Here is a 19800-nt window from a genome sequence, read left to right as displayed (position 1 = left end):
CAATGCACAGCTTCAGTTATTACAACTGAAAACCAGCGATCAGGCCCGAAACCTGGGAGTAGTGATGGACTCTGACCTGAACCTCCAGAGCCACATAAAGACAGTTACAAAGTCAGCCTTCTATCACCTGAAGAACATTTCTAGGATTAAAGGACTAATATCTCAGCCAGATCTAGAGAAACTCATCCATGCGTTCGTCTTCAGTCGTATTGATTATTGCAACAGCGTCTTCACAGGTCTGTCCAGCAAATCAAACAGCTGCAGCTGATCCAGAATGCTGCTGCTCGCGTTCTCACTAAAACCAGGAAGATAGAGCACATAACACCAGTTTTAAAGTCCCTCCACTGGCTCCCTGTAGCTCAAAGAATAGATTTTAAAATACTGTTGTTAGTTTACAAATCACTGAACGGCTTAGCAACACAATACATTAAAGATCTGCTGTTGTTGTATCAATCTTCCAGACCTCTCAGGTCTTCCGGTTCTGGTCTGCTCTGCATCCCCAGAACCAGAACCAAACGAGGAGAAGCAGCATTCAGCATCTATGCACCACAAATTTGGAACAAACTTCCAGAAAACTGTAAAACAGCTGAAACACTGACTTCTTTTAAATCTCGACTAAAAACCCACCTGTTTAGAATTGCATTTGAAATGTAATCAATTGCAAATTTAATGATGGAACTTGACTTAATGTCGTGTTTTGATTGTTGATTCTATGTTGCATTGTGTTTCTGTGTTTGATATGATGTAAAGCACTTTGAAATACCTTGCTGCTGAAATGTGCTATACAAATAAAATTTGATTTGATTTTGATTTGGATGTCTGTTTTGGTGTCGCCAGGCGAGCAGGATGGTGAGTGTGTTCCTAAACTGAACCTTTCAAAGAATGTGTCAGTCTGTCCAGACTTCTGTCAAGCTGATCCTCTCTCTGCTTGCAGCTTCTTCTTCACCTCTGACCACCGATCTTGTACATTGTTCTGCTGGAAATGCGCATCCATGCTTGCTGTCTCTAATTTTTATTATAAGTTGCTTTTGAATGCTCTTCAAATATTCCCTGTCTCCCTCCCTTGGTAAGCATTCCCTATGGGTCACCGGTGACCCAAGGTTTGTTATTGAGAAAGCATCTCACTGTTGAGCTATGCGTTATGGAGTTTTATGTTATATAGGGTCGAGGAGAACTGAATCCTTTTGTCTTTGAGGGTTTTATTAAATCTTGTTATAACAAGAAATGATCATCAGAGCTCTGGCTGCTCGCAGGCAGACACAAAATTTATACTCTGTTTTTGAAACCACTCGTCATTTTCCGACTCCTTAAGATGACCTCAAAAACAGCTGAAGCAAGTTACACCACTTTGGTAATGTCTAACAGACACATTCTGTTCTATTTTACCTAGTAATTAACTTTTAAGTGCATATAAGAAACTACAAAGTAAAAATTTCCATTACTGTAGGGATGGCATTGTCCACAGAGAAGTTTACAAGTACTTCCCAGTCTCCATGTGGCTGGCAGAACGCATCCTACTCTGTGGCATCAAAACAACCAAGCAGAGCTTCGTCAACTTCCTGTGATCATCTTTTCAAGGGAAGTGAAAAAATGATAAAAATCTAAATGAGAGGTTTATACATCAAGCATAGAAACACAAGTTATGGAATGCGTTACCAATAAGCCATTTTTCAACCAAGATATAATGGTCGAAAATGTCCAAAAAGCAAATTCATTTCGTTTTCCCTATAGAGCACTTGACAAAGTGTCAACAGAGAGCAAGCAATAGTTTAAATCTTCAGATATTGCTACCAATGTATGATAAAAGCAAGGTGCATATAGAGTCTTAAGGAATTGGATCAGGAGGTTTTTTCACCGAGAGAGAACAAATGGGCAGATTTGGGTGTTGTGTCTCTTTCTTAAAAACCCAGAGCTGATGAAAGCACAAGCAGAACTGGCATTGTATACTGTTGCTAACACAATCCTAGCAAATGCACTTGGAATTTCATAATTGATGAAAATCAAAAATTAACAATTCAATATCTGTCCTGCATAGACAATATTATACAGTAGATTTCACAACTTGTTGTTGACGAGCATTGCTAAAACCAATCCTTTGCTTTTACTACCGCTCTCAAAAGCAAGACAGAAAGCCGTTGGGAGATAGGGATATGATCATCAAACATCCATTGCTGCTTTCCTGATACTTTTTCTGTCTAAACTTTTAAGATGTCAATAAGTATCCACCTGTTATAAACAGTACCTCATTACTATCGCAATGAATCAGAACAATTTCCCCAAAATAAAAAAGTAACTGCAAAAATTCTTCCAGCTGGACAGCATAAAAAACAAAAATGTCATTCTTAGCAGCTGTGTCAGCTACAGGAATGAAGAAACTAAGAAATAAATAAACTGCAAGGAATATGGCAGAGCCGCTCACCTTGTGCAACTTATTCTAGGACTCTAAATCATCATAATACTGATATTAATGATAACAGTGATGATAATGATATAATTTAAAAGCGTGTTTATCTTTATCAGCCACTTATCGTCAAGTGTACAAAAGGCTGTGATTTTTACAGGGGTTCAGTCTGCCACGTCCAAGCAGATCTCTTTTTATGCTGCTGCTGGCTATCCAAAGGAGTCCGTGTTTGGTGACCTTTTCAGAAGGGGCTGGAAGCAGAATGTTTGACCAGAATTGGATTAAGCCATGTCTTAATTATTGAAATATGCTGACCCTTACACAGGATTAAATGGCTAATCTTGGAAAGTGGGAATGGATTCATCATTTGACTGTAGTTGACATGTTTATATAGCAGTTGTTCTGATGATTCAGCCTTATCTAAACCTCTAAAATATGCACAAAGTAAATCTTATTCAGCCATTGTGTGCTTTTTTTTTTTTTTTTTTAGAAATTTTTATAATCACTTCAAAACTTTGTAGAATCTGGTAAGGCAAGAGATTTAATTCCTCAGATGGTTCCTTTACCGTTTTAAAGTCTAGTCCTTTTGCCCATGAGCACTTGTTTGGGTTTGGAACATCTTTCCACACAAATTTTTTCATCCTGCAAACACAAAAAACAAACATTTAGGTGGATTCCCGCCTTAAACGACTTCTTCTCCATTCCACTCACCTGTCTGACTCCTTCTCCTCTGATCAGGAAACATCAAATGTAATTACACCCCCTAACCTCTTAAATGTCACGCTTCTAAATTTTCCCTGACAGTCTGTCGGGGACTTCAATTAGACCACACAGCACAGATTAACATCATTTATCATTTCTTACAGGTGACTGCCAGAGAGATAGATTCTGTTTACACTGATCTGCAATTAACACCCACATCCGAACATAAATATTTTCATAGATCGTTGTTACTAAAACAAGCTCTTACCGGTTTTGGGAGAGAACCACGGTCACAAACACGGCAATGCAAATGAGGGAGATGAACATCAGCATCATGTAAGCTGGAGGATTTCCTGTCTTAACTGTAATAAAATGAAAATTCACATCAGTTACTAAACAATACAATTTCCATGCAGGCATTTGATTGCATTCAATGCCATAAGTGGAAACAAAGAATATACCTATTGTAACAACTGGTTCTCCTTCTCCATCAGCAAACACAGGGTACAAGTGGAAGGCATACTCCTTTGAGCTAAAGAAATCTCCTGTAAATCAAACATTGAAACAGCAGATTGATTACAGGTTAGTTAGCAAAGAGAACCTACTGTCACAAATTTCAGACAATGGGTTACCTCGTAACTGGGTAGGAGGTTCGGTGTAGGACAGTTTGACCCACGTTTTTCCATTTAGGCCAAAGTCTTCAAAGTCCTGCTGCTTCCTTGGGAACCACTGAACCACCATGAAGAGAGGGACAGAGCTGATATGCAACAGGCTCCAGGACAGAGATACACAAGTGCTGTTTATAACCAAAACGTGGAATGAATGCACACAGCGGCCTGCAGTAGAGGAAGGAAACAATGCATTCATATGACACTCGTGGTCACATTCAACAAGGTAAGGGGAGCTTCAGATATTTTATTTCTGATATGGTTGACTTGATATGGTAAACTTGGGTCAATTCTTGTAAACTGACTCAGGTTTACTTGAGGAATGCCATTTAAAGTCAGAAGTAAGTTTTCTTAGTTTGTTTTGTTGCAGTAAAAGAATAATTTTACAACAGTTGAATCAAACGCAAATTTTAGTTTCATTTCACTCTTTTATCCCTCTGTGATTATTATTCATAAGGGCAGCTCAATATCAGACAAAAAAATTTGCTTTACTATTTCTTTACTATTGTACATTTTCCTGAAAATTTTCTTTTACAATGATCCCACCACTTTTCACAAACTTTAACATCTCAGCCAATAAAGATACATCAGGTGTGAGCATTAATGGCTGTTAGAATCCATCTGACTTGCCAATAGTATTGATGTACAGAGCATAAATGCCTGACATCTATCTTTGTATTAGCAATTTTGTACATGGTGAAATTTAAAAGACGATTGTGATTCTGTATACTGTATTGTCCAGATCTATTATTTATAGTATTGACTTACTTAACCATCTTCCCAGGAATTTAGAATCTATGCTCTGTAGTGTTTTTTAGTCTACCACTAGTGTTTATCACTTTCATGTCCAAAATTGCATTTCCTCAGTTCTTCAGAAACAATTTTTTTTGTCTTCTTTACATTTCTGTTCTTTGTCCTGTCCTCTGCTCATTATTTTTAATTGCTTCCTGTTTTTATCTTATGTAAAGCTTTATCTCTTAGCTTTTTGCGAGAAAAGAGCTGTATGAATAAAGGCACATTGGTTTATTAAACAAATGAGGAACATGTGTTCTTTGGGACCTATTGCTAATGGACTTATTTGTAACAGTGTTTCCAATAATTTCGTCACTGTCTATTTTCAGGAAAAATGAAAAATCCTTTCTATGCAGCAAGCGCTTACTACCATTCATTATGGAGGCAACCAACACAGAGGACTCTTATTAAAAATGCACCCTGGTACTTCACCTCTGTAATATTACCTAAAGTACTGACATTACTCATGCTATTAGCCGCTAGGTATCAATAAAGGCTTGTGAATGGGATCCGTACAGGTAAATATTTTGATGTTTTTGTTGTATTAGTACAATTTTTTTTTCTGCTATGTACTTCTAAAGGTAGGAGTGATGAAAACACGTTATAGAGAAAAATAGACAAAAACATATTTGTTACAGGATTTTCAAAATAAATGAAATCCCACTATCCTTTTTATCATTACCTGGAAATGTTCAGGTTGGCTATTTTACTCAAAAGATCATTTCAAAACCACAGAACATGTTTTCTTTCCAGTAAATATCCATGTTTCAGCTTATGCCTGTTAGCTCTGAATGGGACTAAATGTAACTGCACACATCATTTCTTCTTATGGCATAAAGAATAAAACATGGTATAAGTGAAATCTTAAAATTTTGGTTTTCACGAAACATTTTTGAATCTTTCCTCTTTTACGCAGATGTCGACAGTGAAACAGCAGCAAAACAAGGATCATACTGGCCAGCTACATCTTCTTGTTTGTCTGTGATCCAGCATGTTCACTAAAGGTTCAGGTCTCCTACAGACCAATTATGGTGTTTAATTGGTCTACAAAGCAAAGCTTTTGTAATCTCAAAAGCAGGAGAACTATCTCATCCAAGCTGTTCTCACATACGAGTAACAGGAACCGCAAGAAAACATGTTGAATATCAAAATTATTAACAAGTCTCATCACAACAGAGAGGAAGAAAGATAGCATTAGCTTGCCACCCTATGTAAGCAACTCCTTCTGCAAAGATCCTCAGTCACAGCAAGATGTGCATTCACAGACAACCTCAGGTACATGTGTCCAGTCAGAATTCCTTTAAAAATACATGGGAAAGCTGCATATTTTAGCTGGAGCAATGTTAGAAGACTTTAGAATTTTAACTTCTAAGTATATGTTCTTTAAAGACTTTCTTCAGTTTCATGAAACAAGAGCTACTATTTTGACTGTTTGTTTTTTAGCATAAAATTGGGGAATGAAAGTTTCAACAGCTTAAAAAATACCCATTAAATTAGAAATTTTCTCTTTAAATGTTGTTTTTGCTCCATTAAGCTTTTGAAATTGTTTGTACTCACCCCATAAAATTTTTTTTTTGGTGAAACAATGTGATTAGAATTCAGAAGAATTAAAATCCAAACAGGAAATTTTGGATTACATAAATAAATAGAACAACTGTCATAGAGCTTTATGCAAGGTACACATGTAACATACATTTATCTAAAGATGCCTTTAGATTCAGTTTATATTTAATCTGTATTTATGACACATTCGCATCATTCAATTATTTAAATCAATTGCATTCTAGCATTCGAGTATTGTGTTCACCAGCATGGACTCAGACAATAAAGTCTTTTTTCACACCACATCCTGATCACATATTAAACTCACCTTGAAATTTTTATTTATTCATAAACTACAGAAGAACATGAAGCCCAGCCATTATGTAAATTATTTTCAAGAGCCTTACTGGAAATGTAGTCAACATGATCATCTGATATGATCTTATCTAAAAACAAAATTAGAATTTGTATTGTTCCAGTAGTTCTAGTAAAACAATGACTAAATATTTCTCAGGAACAGATCCACATCACAACAGTTCAGCCTCTCATTGTTGTATACTAAGTAGATTACGTTCCCTGAGGGATTGCTGAAATGTCCTGTTAACTCCTTTTCCCTTACGTTTAGGTTGTTTCTCCAGAGTCATGTTGACGTTGTTAACAGAGCTCCCCAGAATATTGTAGGCTTCCACAGTCACAATGTGGAGCTCCTGATTCCATTCAAAGCTGTAGGAGGACACCATGTCGATCTGCCTCCTCAGCACAGTTCCATTCAAGGCCTGGTGCTGGACCATAAATCCATCCACACAGTAGGTATTCCAATTTGCTGAGAAATACTGGAAAACAAAGGAAAAGATTTATTCTGCTGGGGACCATTACACTCTAATCAATATTTTTAATTAGAAGCTCCCACATCTGAGGTCTCCAACCTTCTGACCTTGTCAATGATTATCAATACCTTCATAGGCAAAACTATGTGCAGCAACATTCTCCAATCCTACAGTCATAAAATCAACAATTGTGGCCTTTGTTGGCCTAAAGCAGGGGTGTCAAACTCCAGTCCTCAAGGGCCGCTGTCCTGCAGTTTTTAGATGTGCCACAGGTACAAAACACTGGAATGAAATGGCTTAATTACCTCCTCTTTGTGTAGATCAGTTCTCCAGAGCCTTAATGACCTAATTATTCTATTCAGGGGTTGTGCAGCAGAGGCACATCTAAAAGTTGCAGGACAGTTGCCCTTGAGGACTGGAGTTTGACACCCGTGGCCTAAAGAATAGAAATGTTTGATAAAACTATACCAGACAGGAAGGCTATTAACTGTGATTCCAGAAAATGATTGCCCAATAATCAGGGAGGGCTTTTGAGATCCATTTACAGACAAGAGAAGAAAAAAAGATTATTCAAATGTTGGAAAAAAAAGTGATAAAGCCTTTCTCCATCACAATAAAGCACACAATAAGACAGGTATATACTGAGCTGAACCTTTGTACATAAAGGTTGCCAACAGGTTAATCTCAGGTTTTATACATAGACAAATAATCAAGCCCCTTTATTACATTTTAAACTCTGCTCTTAATTTTCCCCAAAATATTTCTCAAATCTCTTCTGGTCTAATCTTAAGCCAGTATTGTGTACCATCCTGTTTCATGAGCTGAATGTGTGCTTACATCCCAATCTATATGCTTTGTTTACCTCAAACAGCAGAGTGATGTTAGACTGGTTTCTGTACGGGTCATCGTGACGTATTCTCCAGAAATCAGGCCCACGTTCAGGAGCTGAGGAAGAGAAGCATCAACCTAACATGAGACACTTTTTTATTTTAGATGCACCAAGAAATTAGACTGGAATTGGACTTTTCCAATCACTGGTGAGCTTTTGCTCTTGACGAGCCTTGATTGAGTGGCTGGAAACTGAACATGTAATTTTTTATTCTGGCAGTGAAGAAACCAAACAACAACAACATCCCTTGTTTATTACAGTTATATGTTGTCAGTGAAAAAAAAGGAGGACGAAAAAGGACGGTAAGGTTGCCACGTCAGCAAATGATGGAAAACTGGACATTTTATCACAAAGTTGTTCTGTTTTTGTCAAAATACTCAGAACTCGAATACTCAGGATAGAAGACCAGGTCAAGGTAGATGGCAGGAGAAAATTTAATCAGGGAATGTGGAAGGACTATCCCAGCTTTGTCTCTCCACTCTCAACCAGACTCTGACATTCATTCAAAAATGAGAACATCAATAGCCAGGTTGCATTCTTTAAATAATCTTCTGGAATAAAAAGTTATTAGCCAGAAAGGTCTTCTTCTCTCTTGCAGAATCTCTCCTTAGCCTGTGGGAGGTCCCAAACTCTGGTTCTCTTGGGATTAGAATGGGGTTAGACAGTTTATTGATGATGTAGTGGGAAGATCGGTGCAGAGAGGCAGAGTACAAAAGTTTGAATAGAGATCTGGTTGCTTTGTCATACATAGAGAAGACAGAGGAGGGAATGCACTTGGGCACATGAGACTAAACAAGGAAGTATGAGGGGACAAGAGGTCCAGGATCGGGAACACAACAGCAAACTTGATCTGACGAGGGGCAAGCAGAAATCAAAGTTGAAAGAGGCTGGGTCATATACTTTACTCTGTCATGGAAATACTGTTGGAATGACCTTGGCAAGGTAAATAAGACAATCTAGCCCTGGAGGAGAGACTGATGAGGGTATAAACACCGATGGAAAGGGTGACTCATAATGAGATGAATGAGCCCAGCCAAGTTCCATTGCACATCACAAACCATAACTGTTTTAATTCTGTCTATGGATGTGGAAATGTTGGCCGACCATTCGAAACCTCACAGGTAAAGTAAACTTCTTGAGGAAACATACTTTGTAACAAACCATTTAGCGCACTAATCATTCTGAATGGTAATATAAGAGGCTAAGGACATTTTACTCCTTAGCCTTGACAGGAACCACAGATTCCTGTCAAACTCTCGTTAAGTATAACATTTGCGAGCCTGTGTATGACCTTCGCCTATCCACTGCCACTGCTTTCCGACTGTGGATTTAATTGTGGAGTTTTTAAATGTCTGACCTCCATAGAGTAGGAACACACAAACTGTGTTGAGGATGAGTTACACCTTACTCTTAGAAAACAATTCAACATTTTGTTTTATGCCACACTGTTATTTCCAGTTGGGCAAAAAAAGTGAAGAAAAAAGTTACAGAGCTATAATTAGGCTTTAAAAATGAGTAAATTGGAAATACGGTAGTTTCTGGAGGACTTTACTGTGTATGTAGATTTTTAATGAAACAGAGAGATTTTCTGTTTATGCAGAAAATAAAGATACTCTTTTGCTGCTTCTAGAGAATCGCCTAAAGTAGCAATAGCAAATTGCAAATCTGATCAAAATATCTGATTGCAGTTTTTGTTTCTTTTTGTTGTTGGGTCCTTTGCTTGTGCTGCTTAATTTGAATCCTGTTTTATCTTCAAATGCTATTATATTAAAATGGAAATGTTACGTAGAGTTGAGTTCAGCAGTAAATCGGGTTTACCTCTGCTGTTTTGAGCGGTGGAGTGGACAGACTCACTCCATTCACTCCAGTATCCGATCCCACTGGTGTGCATGCAGCGTACTTGAACCACGTAGATCTGGCACATGTCTGGTACCTCAACCTCGGCCCAGGAAACCCACACAGGCTTCTCAAACTGCAGAGATTTATATAAATATATATTTTTCATGGTTTCTGGAAAACCAGAAACATTTCTAACAACTGGAAAAGGTGCATGTTCATTGAATACATTTATATCAATTAAACAGTTATACAAATCAGTACCAATAGGATTTTCGTACATTCCCATAAAGATACATCATGTTTTTCTGGGCTGTAAGCCTGCGGACTAACTACTGGACAAACAAAACGTAATTGCTTTAGCTGGTCTGGTCTTAGGAATGAAATTTTCAATTCAAAGTTGTCATCTGGTTCTTCTGTCTATGTACTCCTTCTGTTTCCCAAAGGTATGAGAGGAAATGAGTGTACGGTAAATCAGGAAGAGAGCACAATTCATGGCATGTGTCCAATTTCCAGAAAGAATTTTCAATCACTTAACTGGAAAGAGGTTTCCTCAAAATGATGGTGACAAATAACTGAAGAATGACAAAGCATTATGCTTTGTCATTTGACAAAATTTAAAGATTATTTAACACATTTGTTTATTTTTTTTCCAGCTTTAAAATTGTTGGTTGGATCTAAAATTTGCTTCCACAGCAAAAAAGTGGTAACAAGATTTTTCCAATCAGGTTTCTCTAACCATATTTCTACTTAATAATAATACATTTTTAAGAACTGCAAACAACAGGACACCATATCAAATATTATGCAAAGGTTCTGTTGGTGAAAGAGTATGAAAAGTTCACCTTCCATTTCTCTAAAACACCGAGTAAGTAGTACCGAAACTGACACTGCAGGCCTTCGACCGGCAGAGAAGGCGGTTTCCAAGTTACCCTCAGGATCCCACTGCTCCGGCTCACCGCCATCACATCAGTGGGAGGGTAAGGTTTTACTGCAGATCGAGTGGGAAGAAGCACAGAGATACTCTATCTCGTAAAACTGAAAAGAATCATAAATTTATATTGTAGGATATAAACAAAGTATCAAATAAAACCAGCTTTGCATAAAATCGAAGTGAAAATGTAAAACCATTAAGCTATAGCATTTTACAAAGGAAATTTTATAGCTCAAAAAGGTGTTTTCATTCATATTTTTCATGTCAAAATGTCATGCTTTTCTATATTTAAAATTTTGAAGTGCTTAGTAACTTTAATTTGCCAGTTTAATAGGCACTGATGGCAAAAGTCCACCATCAATGTGTGGCAGTAGTCAAGTTTTGAATTAGGAAAAAATGTCAAGTCCAGGGAGGGAGGAATACATGCAAGGACGGATGCGTTTCACATTCAACTCCTCCTTTTTGCTGGTTTTCAATTTGTTGCCGAGAGCAAATTGCTGTAATAGCTTTTAGTGTTTTATCATTCCACATATTCCAAAAGTACTCAACTTAGAAAATTTTATTCTAAAAATATAACTAAACTTTTGTGATGATATAAGATATTGCATTATTACAATGATACTAAATAGACTTTTACAAAATACAGATTTCAACACCTCTTCCTTACCATGATTTATGGGTGACACATAGACAGGTTTGCACCTGATGAGACCTAGGCGGGTATGCAATTCAAGCCACAGTTTGTAGCAATTCATCTTCAAAGGGTGGAAAGTGCAGACTTTCTCTGTAGATTTGACTGGCATGCATTCATGTCCCATCTCACCAACTTCCTCTCCACCTCTCACCCTTTCCTCCATCTCGTCACATGACATCTCAGCACTCCTGTGCCATAAACAAAGACACACAAAAGAAAAATAAGGCTTAACATTATTTTATGCAGCGTAGTGGTCTGATTTTGTTTATAAGACACTTTATTAGTACAAGCGCAGCAAGATGGACTGCAAGTGACACCAGTGTGTTGCGCCAGTGGTGTGACTGTTAACAGTTAGCTGTGCTAACAAGCTAACTGTGGTATGGTCAAAGGATTGCAGTTTGACAGACTAAAAGCCTCTCTCTGTGCTGGCTTGTGTCATGAGAAGGTCAGCTCATTCGCAGGCAAATTTTCATAGGTGAAATTTTAAAGGTTGAATTTTCCACTAAAATTTCTGCTGGACATTTTAAAGTAAAAAATAACATATTTGCATGGGACAAAAATTCTGTGCTATAAATAGTTTGATTCCAATGAGACCATTTATTCCACATGTGGTGGTGGATCAACAACTACGGCGCCAAACAGGTTAGCACCACCTCTGTCCACCACTGCCACTTGTAAAAACAAAGGTCACTGCAAAGAACATCGAGTGTTTTAAAATGCATCAGTACTTGGACCGCAATTTGACTATTTCCCACTCTTTATTCTCCCATCTGCAGGTCATAGTGTCAATGTCACCGTTGGTTACACACGTGATGTTGATGAAACCTCCTGAAACACACAACACAACAGCAGGTTAATTCACAGACAAATATGCTGCAATTAGATTAATTAGGTTGTTCAACTACCAAATGCTTTCCTTGTGCTTCTGCAGATCACTGCCTTCTAGTAACAGGTTATTAGTGGTGTCCAAAGTCAGTCCTTAAGGGCTTCTATCCCGCATGTTTCAGTTATTTCTCTGGTTAAAAATCTGCATCAAATGATGTTTCACTAGCAGATCCCTGTGAAATTTATCACATGATGAGAAGGTATTTGGACCATTTAAGTCAGCTGTACTGGAGCAGAGACACATCTAAAGATGGCAGGACATTAACCCTAACTTTTTGAAGACTGGAACAGGAGACCCATGATTTAAGGTAGAATAAGTCAATATAATTCAGTTCAACTTTTTATTGCTGTAACAAAACTCACCTTCCACATAGATCTTGCTATAAGGAATATTCCACTCCTGTGTGCAGGTCAGTAGGTCATACAACCCAGTCTCTGAAGCTGTGAATGTGATTTGGCTGACCTATGTTAGATTTAAAATATGTAAAACAATACATATCCAGAAAGATACATGTCATGTTCAGACTGTGTTGTTTAAATAGTAAAAAACATAAATAAATCCAACCTTTAAAGAATTTGATACAGAGTGCTTTTTCTTACCCGCTGGTTGACAGGATGATACAAACTGGGATCAAGCGGCACCATTTGGTTGAGGGACCACATGGCCGTATTTGCGTTGGCGCTCTGGCCGTTTAGCACACAATAAACCGTTACATTATCACCAGCTCTCGCCACTACCTTTTGAGGGATGTAGCTCACTTCTGCACACAGGGAAAAATGTAAAATATATATATTTTAAGCTTTTTATAAGTGTAATTTTGCCCTGAAAATGTGAACTAATACAAGCTGTTACACATTTTACATGTCAAGAAAAGGAAATTCAGAATTTCTATGTTTGTTTATTATGCATGCATATAAATTCCCAATGGATTTACAGATTTCAACAGCATTATGGAAAGTATGGAGTCTGGAAAAGCCACAGTTGTCATGTAATGGAACAATTAATTGGTGAATTCAAGAACTAAGTAGATTAGAGAACTTTTTTTAAAGGTTTTATTGGCTCTAGTGGCCTTTATTTGATAGTGAATTGACAGGAAAGTGTGTAATGAGAGAAGGGGGAAGACATGCGGCAAAGGTTACCAGGCCAGGAATCAAACCTGCGACAGCCGCATCAAGGACTAAGTGCTTGTGCTTAGTCCTAAGGCTTAGTCCTTGAGCGCTTAGTACTGGTCTTATGTGGGTTGTTCTTAACCCCTGTGCGACCACAGCACCCCAGAGAACTTTTGACAAATGTCAGGACACTTTATAAGAAAAGAGCTTAATTCGCTCATATCTCCTGTCGGTCAGTGGTTCTAGCGGGAATAAAGTGAGCTTCTCCAGTCATTTTAGTGAGGATGAACAGAGTTTTTGGAGGACTTGCTGTAATACGATCCCAGACCAGTTTTTTAAAACACTTCATCCCCTTTGATTTGTAGTCATTGAATCCAGAAATGTTTAGTTTCTTAGGTAAGGGATCGGTGTGGGATTTCAGGCAGAAAGGAGCAGCAGTCAGAGCAAGTAAGCGGTTGAAGAATCTAAAGACTCATCTCATGCTCCTCTACAAGGAGGGTCCTGTTGCTGTGGGTTGTTCAATGTTGTGTAGCCTTTGTTAGCCTTTCCTCAGAAAAAGTTAAAGATGATGTTCAGCTCTCTCCATGTAGGCAGGCTGCAGCCGCTAGGTTGACCCGGTAATTGATGAAGTACTGGATTCCCTGCCACACCTGCCTGTGGTTGTTGTTCTACAGACAACTGATACAGATCTGTCATCACATTGTCAGTCTTCTGTTTTGTTTTGCTTTGCTTTGTACTGACTGAGAATTATGATTTGCATGATACACCTGTTGTTTGTGTTGATATCTTTAAGTGTTGTCAAACATCTGTTGAGCCGAGTGGCAGTAAACATGAAATAACATGATATAATGACGCAAAGCATTAACTCTGCTGCATAGCAACTCAATATGGGGTGTATAGAGTTCTGTGTCTACATGAAACATGTTCATTTACTCCACTACAGCACAAGGCAGTAGTTTTCCTCTAGTAAAACATATACTGGTATTTTTTATGTTTATGGCTCTTCAGACATTGAGTTAAGCAGTTGCATTTAACATTTTACCTGTTGTCTCCAATTGCAGTAATTCAACTGATTGCACATCAACCAGGTATGTGCACCAAAACATTGATGCAACATAAATACAAATGCCAAGATAAATCTATTATACATGGTGTAGAGTGCATGACACTGTGAAATGCTTCTGAATGATTAAAATCTTTCTTAAAATGCTCCAGGTAATAAGCAATAGTTCAGAAATTACATAATAAATGATGACATATGGTCAGTTGATGCATTTTGACTGCTTCACATGGACATCAACATCCCCAGAGACTGCTGGAGCCAAACAAATTTTTTATTTTAGTTTTAAAAAGCAAGTTCAAGTCACACCACAAGCCCTTAGTCACTTGCCTGTACCTAAGGGTTGTTTCTTTAAATGACAAAAACAGAATTGGAAACAAAGTGCGGGCATTTCAGATCCCAACAGTCAGAATTACTAGTTTTGGTTCCAACATAACTCGAAAAGTTCAAGGGATATGAATGCTTAAGGAAAAAAATTAATAAAAAGTATTGTAAAATGAAACTAATCTAGAGAAAAAAAACTAGCAGTCCTCACTGTTCAGGTAAATATGGTAGGGATCGCTCCAGTCGCTCCACAGTACAGGCTGAGTTTGGGTGGTGCAGCGGACCTGGATGGTGTACTTCAGTAAGGGTTTCAACTCCAGTGAAACATTGGGCTGTTCAAGTGCAGACACCACCTGGAAAAAAGTAGAGAGGATGATCAAGGACATGCATCCATGTAAAACTACATTTCACCAAACGACTACCCACCTGCCAGTTTTTGTGGGTGTTCTTCTTGGTATTTTCATGGGAATATCGGATTTCATAGGCCAGTAAATTATCACTAAAGTCTAATGGCTCTTTCCACCTGAAAATGAGATCTCCCTCCACAGTCTGAATGTATGACAGGTTGAATGGGGGACTTGGTTTCACTGTAAAATAAATAAGTATATAAAGAGCATAATGTTGAAAACTCTATGAAAGAGTATCTGTACAAAGATGTCATAATTGTTACCAAATTACATTTACAATTACATTGGACAATATAGTAAAAAGAACAAGACAATTCAATTTTCTTTTAAGATTTGAAAAGTAGAATAAAGTATAACAAACTGAATAATCTCTACTAATTACAGGTGTTTATGATTATTCATGTGCAGTGAAAAATATCTTATTTGTAGTCAAAGCGATCCTTGGAAAATAAAGATGAAAGCATCTGTAAAGAATGTACTTTCATCTAAATTTTAAGTAATCTAGGTTACATTTAATTATGTTTGGTTAAAAGATGGTTCTGAAAATGTAGATATAAAGCAAAAGTTAGAAGACTAGAAAACAATAATGCTGAAGAAATGCACAAATATGTTTTATGCAAGGCTTCATGAACTTTGCATAAATTCAAATCTATATATGTTGATGTACAGTTATGTAGGGCTAGATAAAAAGCCAAACTACTGCTGTTTCGAAATCCAAACAAAAATGCTGGCAATGTCCTATATTGCTGTACTAACAAGAAAGACTTGCTATTATCTTTTAGCATTTAAGAATCAGTGCACGCACGCTAAACACAATGCTTTGAATAAACAACTTCATGAGGCCGAATAACTCGGCTTCACATTATTCAAAGGTTGGATTTGAATTTAGAGAGCAAGTGCCTCGTATTTCCACACTCACAGTTCTGCGTACACTGACATAATAAATAAATAAAAATCCCATTGTCACACAAAGCAGACATGCACAACATCAAAAATATTCAAATATTCAATAGAAAAACTATTGCTGAATACTGCATTGACAATATCAATTACATTTAAATCAACATATTCCAAACACCTTACTATGAAATACATATAAACATGTAAACACATATAGTCCTATTCAAAACTAAAACTATTTTTCACTGTATATATAATTTCATTTCTGTTTGTTTTTTTCCCATCTTTTTTTATACATTTTTAGTTGATTATAAAGGATAGCTGTCACATTCATGGTGGAAAATGTTTCAGATCACAAAAACCTAGCAGTAAATGGTTGCTAGGTGTTTACACATTTGAGACTCACTGTATATTGACATGGACTTTGAGTTTAACAAATAACTAGTGTGTCTTCTCCAGACAACTCAAATATTAGTAATGGGAAAGCCCTTTTTCACCCAACAGGTTCATTTTTACATGCAAGCTTAGTAGATGCAATGTTATTGCCTTCTCAAATGCAGGATAATTCAGCTCCACATGAGACTTTTGTCCCTCATATTTTAATAATCCTAATTTCACAGAATCTGCATACTGTGTGCCATGCAGCAGTTGTTTGTCTCATTTATTCTGCTGTAGTAATAGCTAATTCAACAGGCTTTTAATAAGGCACAGGGGGGAAAAAATCACTCACCCATAGGCCTAAGCTAAGCATTTGTTTCCATGACAACATTCCACATATATTTAAAAGGCATGATGGGGGGGTTTCAGCAGAGGGCATGTTGATAAAAACAAAAGTGGTAAAATGGTGGGAGTGAGAAATGTGTTTTGTTTACTGATGGTAATTTTCTGCACTTTAATCAAGTGATATTTACTAAAAAGCAGAAGAAAAGTATTGTCACAGACAATAAAAAGAAGTAGTCAAAGATCACAGAGGCAGTAAAATACATATATCAGCATTAGGTCTGCAAAACATTAGAAAAACATGAAATATGCAATACTGAAAGCAAAGTATCCAAACTTGTTCAAAACATATAGACATTTTATAGGTAAAGATATCCAGATTGAGCTAGACACCAGCACCTGGATGAATAGGCATCAAGATTTGTTTTTAATTCTCAATCTAGTTTACTGCAGCCGCAAATACTTAATAAGTTATAAAGTAGAAAGATGAAGGTTGTATTGTGATGCTCAGTCCTGAGTTGCTGAATTAGTGTTTGGCGCATCAACTACCTAAAAGGTAGTTGAATGTTGTACTAAGACTTGCTGCTTTAGTCAGGTATGTCAAGCTTAACAAAAGTGCACAATTTTGGATTATCTATCCTAAAACCACCAAATTGGACAACATCAAGAGGGTGAATTTCATCCTTGCACTATCAAAAACACTGTTTATGCTTTAATATGCAGAGAACCAGTATATGTATTTTCTGATTAAGGTTCAACAAAAAACTATAAGCTGCTTAGTCTGTAAAATCTTTAAAAAGAAATTGTTTTAATATATAATACATTTAATATTTAATACACACTTATATGTATATATATATATATATATATATATATATATATATATATATAATTGAAGCTGACTGCTTGCACAAACAGTGCATGTTAAGTCTTTGTTTATCACTGTGTAGATCTCACCGCTTCATTGTGGCCATGCACTTGGAAATGCCCAAGGCTATCACCTGGCAGCTATGAGCTGTATTCCAATCACGCCTGCAACTTTATCTGTCCTGATTCAGTGCTTATAGGGTGAATGCTAAACAAGAAAAAACATCAGCAGTCCAAACACAAAAGGTTTAAGCTTGGAACATAACCTCGAAGCTCTTGACCTTTGAAAAAGGATCATTGCTGGGAACATCCTGCTTTGATCCTTTACAGTAATGAACATAAAGAAACATGGTTGTACATTCAAAATAGCAAGAATGAGCTTTAGTTTTTAAGTACGCTTCTGCTTCGAGGCACGATTTCTCAACTTTCCATTATACAAAGAGAGTCTACTCAGTACATCAACCCCTTCAGATAAAATAAGTCCCATGAAAATCTTATTAATTACCAATTGGTAAAGGATTCAAATTTTGCAATTGTCAGGTTGGACAAACACACAAGCACTGTGCAGCTCCCCTTGATTAAAACTAAGTGGTAAAGAGATAATATATAGAATCCACATACTTAGATCACTGACATACACATACTTTTATCATCTTCTGAAGACCCTGAAACTTTACTGTGAATAACACTGATTATCCCTTTTTCAAGTGGAAGAACTAAAGCATGATTGATTTTTTTTTTGTTCTCAAAGTTGATGTGTTAGAAGCAAGAAAAATAGCTGGGACTCATTTCAATGCTTACGATCTAAGGTGGTCCAAAGTGGGAAAAGTGACTCTGTGTGTGTATGTGGGGATCAGAGGCTGTGCCCTGTGACCTGATCAAAAAGACAAGCTGCTGAAGCCCAAAATGCCAAAGAAGTGGAGTCCATCCCTTGATGAGTTGGTGCTATTCTGGTAGGAAAACAGTGGTCTATCGAAATATTAAGCTACGGGTCATAATGTTTACCTGATTGGTGTGGTTTAGTGTGTCATTTTGTTTACTGATTAAAAAAATGAACCTTATCCCATTCACTGAATCTAAACCAGTATTAGTTAAAAAACATTCATCTGTCAAACAAATGATACAACACACTTTTTGTTTATTTGTTTTTCTTACCAGATCTGGGAGAAATTCTCAGCAAAACTGGTGGAGCCAAAACATTGGAGACATTGACCGTTAGCCGAACAGCAAAGATTCTTGTTGAATTGAGATGAATTGAGCACATGAGTGAATCCTCTGCGTCACACACAGCCTTATGTTCAGACGCATGGAACTCTGTGTCGTTTTCCAGAGAACTGGAGAGAGGAGCAAATTTTATTATGAGGACTTTGATCAAAGAAAGTTGAACATGTTACAAACTAAATGTTCTCGTAAGCCTGACAGGTGGCAAATACATGAAAAAAAGTTAATTTTGATAGGAACATTTCAAATCATGTGACAACAAAAAAAGCTTCCTTGCTGTGAGTAATTTGAAATGTTTTAAAAATGAAAGAAAATAAAAATAAAATAGCACTCTTAGCAGCTGTGCATCATATCCCACGCTGTATGAGGTTGGTTAACTGTGCAGTGATTTAGTTTCTTTGTTCACGCCACTATAGAAGCCTGAAACCAGTGTTATACCTCACATCTTCCCCATCACTGACCAAAGTAAACAGCTGTGAGCAGTCAGGAAACCCTCAACCACAAACAAGTACACATTCAGGCACTCTCAAAACCAGAACACAAGTTTATACTTACATCTGCTGGAGGCTGACTGCCAAATAACTGGGCTTCGTTATACCAGATGACAGGCCACTGAACTTAAGATCACAAGTTAAATTTGACCAGGGTTCATCAAATCTGCACAGTATGTCCAAACAAGTGCCTGACAAGAAACCACATTTGCATATTACCCCTTTGTGACCTGCAGATGAAGATTTCTTAAAAAAAACAGCAAACATGTTGAAATCTGAGAAGAAATGAGAAGTTACTCAGCGTACCAACATTAAATAACTTGTTGCCAGCTGAATGATAATTGCAGATACAGCAAATATCCATAGAGAAGGCTCAGTCAGGTGGTGACTCAATACTATGACTTTTGACTGATTCTAAGGCTTAAGCCAAAAATGTTTGCACATTTATATAATAACAAACTGTACATAGTAATCCTATCCTGATAAAAGTTGATGTATTTGTCCAATTTGCAATACATCTAAACCTTACA

The 19800-nt window shown here is 37.1% G+C and overlaps 1 protein-coding gene across 2 annotated transcripts in view; it reads right to left on the bottom strand.

Moving 5' to 3' along the window:
- Positions 1-19800, bottom strand: part of lepr (leptin receptor) — a 37416-nt gene that overhangs the window by 2936 nt on the left and 14680 nt on the right. For both annotated transcript variants that reach the window (XM_032572338.1, XM_032572339.1), the window contains exons 4-19: positions 19335-19461; positions 18714-18892; positions 15091-15251; positions 14876-15017; positions 12771-12931; positions 12534-12633; positions 12014-12113; positions 11259-11473; positions 10503-10648; positions 9640-9793; positions 7795-7877; positions 6725-6938; positions 3736-3939; positions 3565-3648; positions 3372-3465; positions 2968-3043 (exon numbers count right to left, since the gene is read on the bottom strand). In XM_032572338.1, coding sequence (XP_032428229.1) covers positions 2968-3043; positions 3372-3465; positions 3565-3648; positions 3736-3939; positions 6725-6938; positions 7795-7877; positions 9640-9793; positions 10503-10648; positions 11259-11473; positions 12014-12113; positions 12534-12633; positions 12771-12931; positions 14876-15017; positions 15091-15251; positions 18714-18892; positions 19335-19461 — 2240 coding nt within the window. The remainder of the gene's footprint in view (positions 1-2967; positions 3044-3371; positions 3466-3564; positions 3649-3735; positions 3940-6724; positions 6939-7794; positions 7878-9639; positions 9794-10502; positions 10649-11258; positions 11474-12013; positions 12114-12533; positions 12634-12770; positions 12932-14875; positions 15018-15090; positions 15252-18713; positions 18893-19334; positions 19462-19800) is intronic.

Source organism: Xiphophorus hellerii, chromosome 9, assembly GCF_003331165.1.
Source record: "Xiphophorus hellerii strain 12219 chromosome 9, Xiphophorus_hellerii-4.1, whole genome shotgun sequence".
NCBI lineage: Eukaryota > Metazoa > Chordata > Actinopteri > Cyprinodontiformes > Poeciliidae > Xiphophorus > Xiphophorus hellerii.
This window is presented reverse-complemented; position numbering and strand designations above follow the sequence as displayed.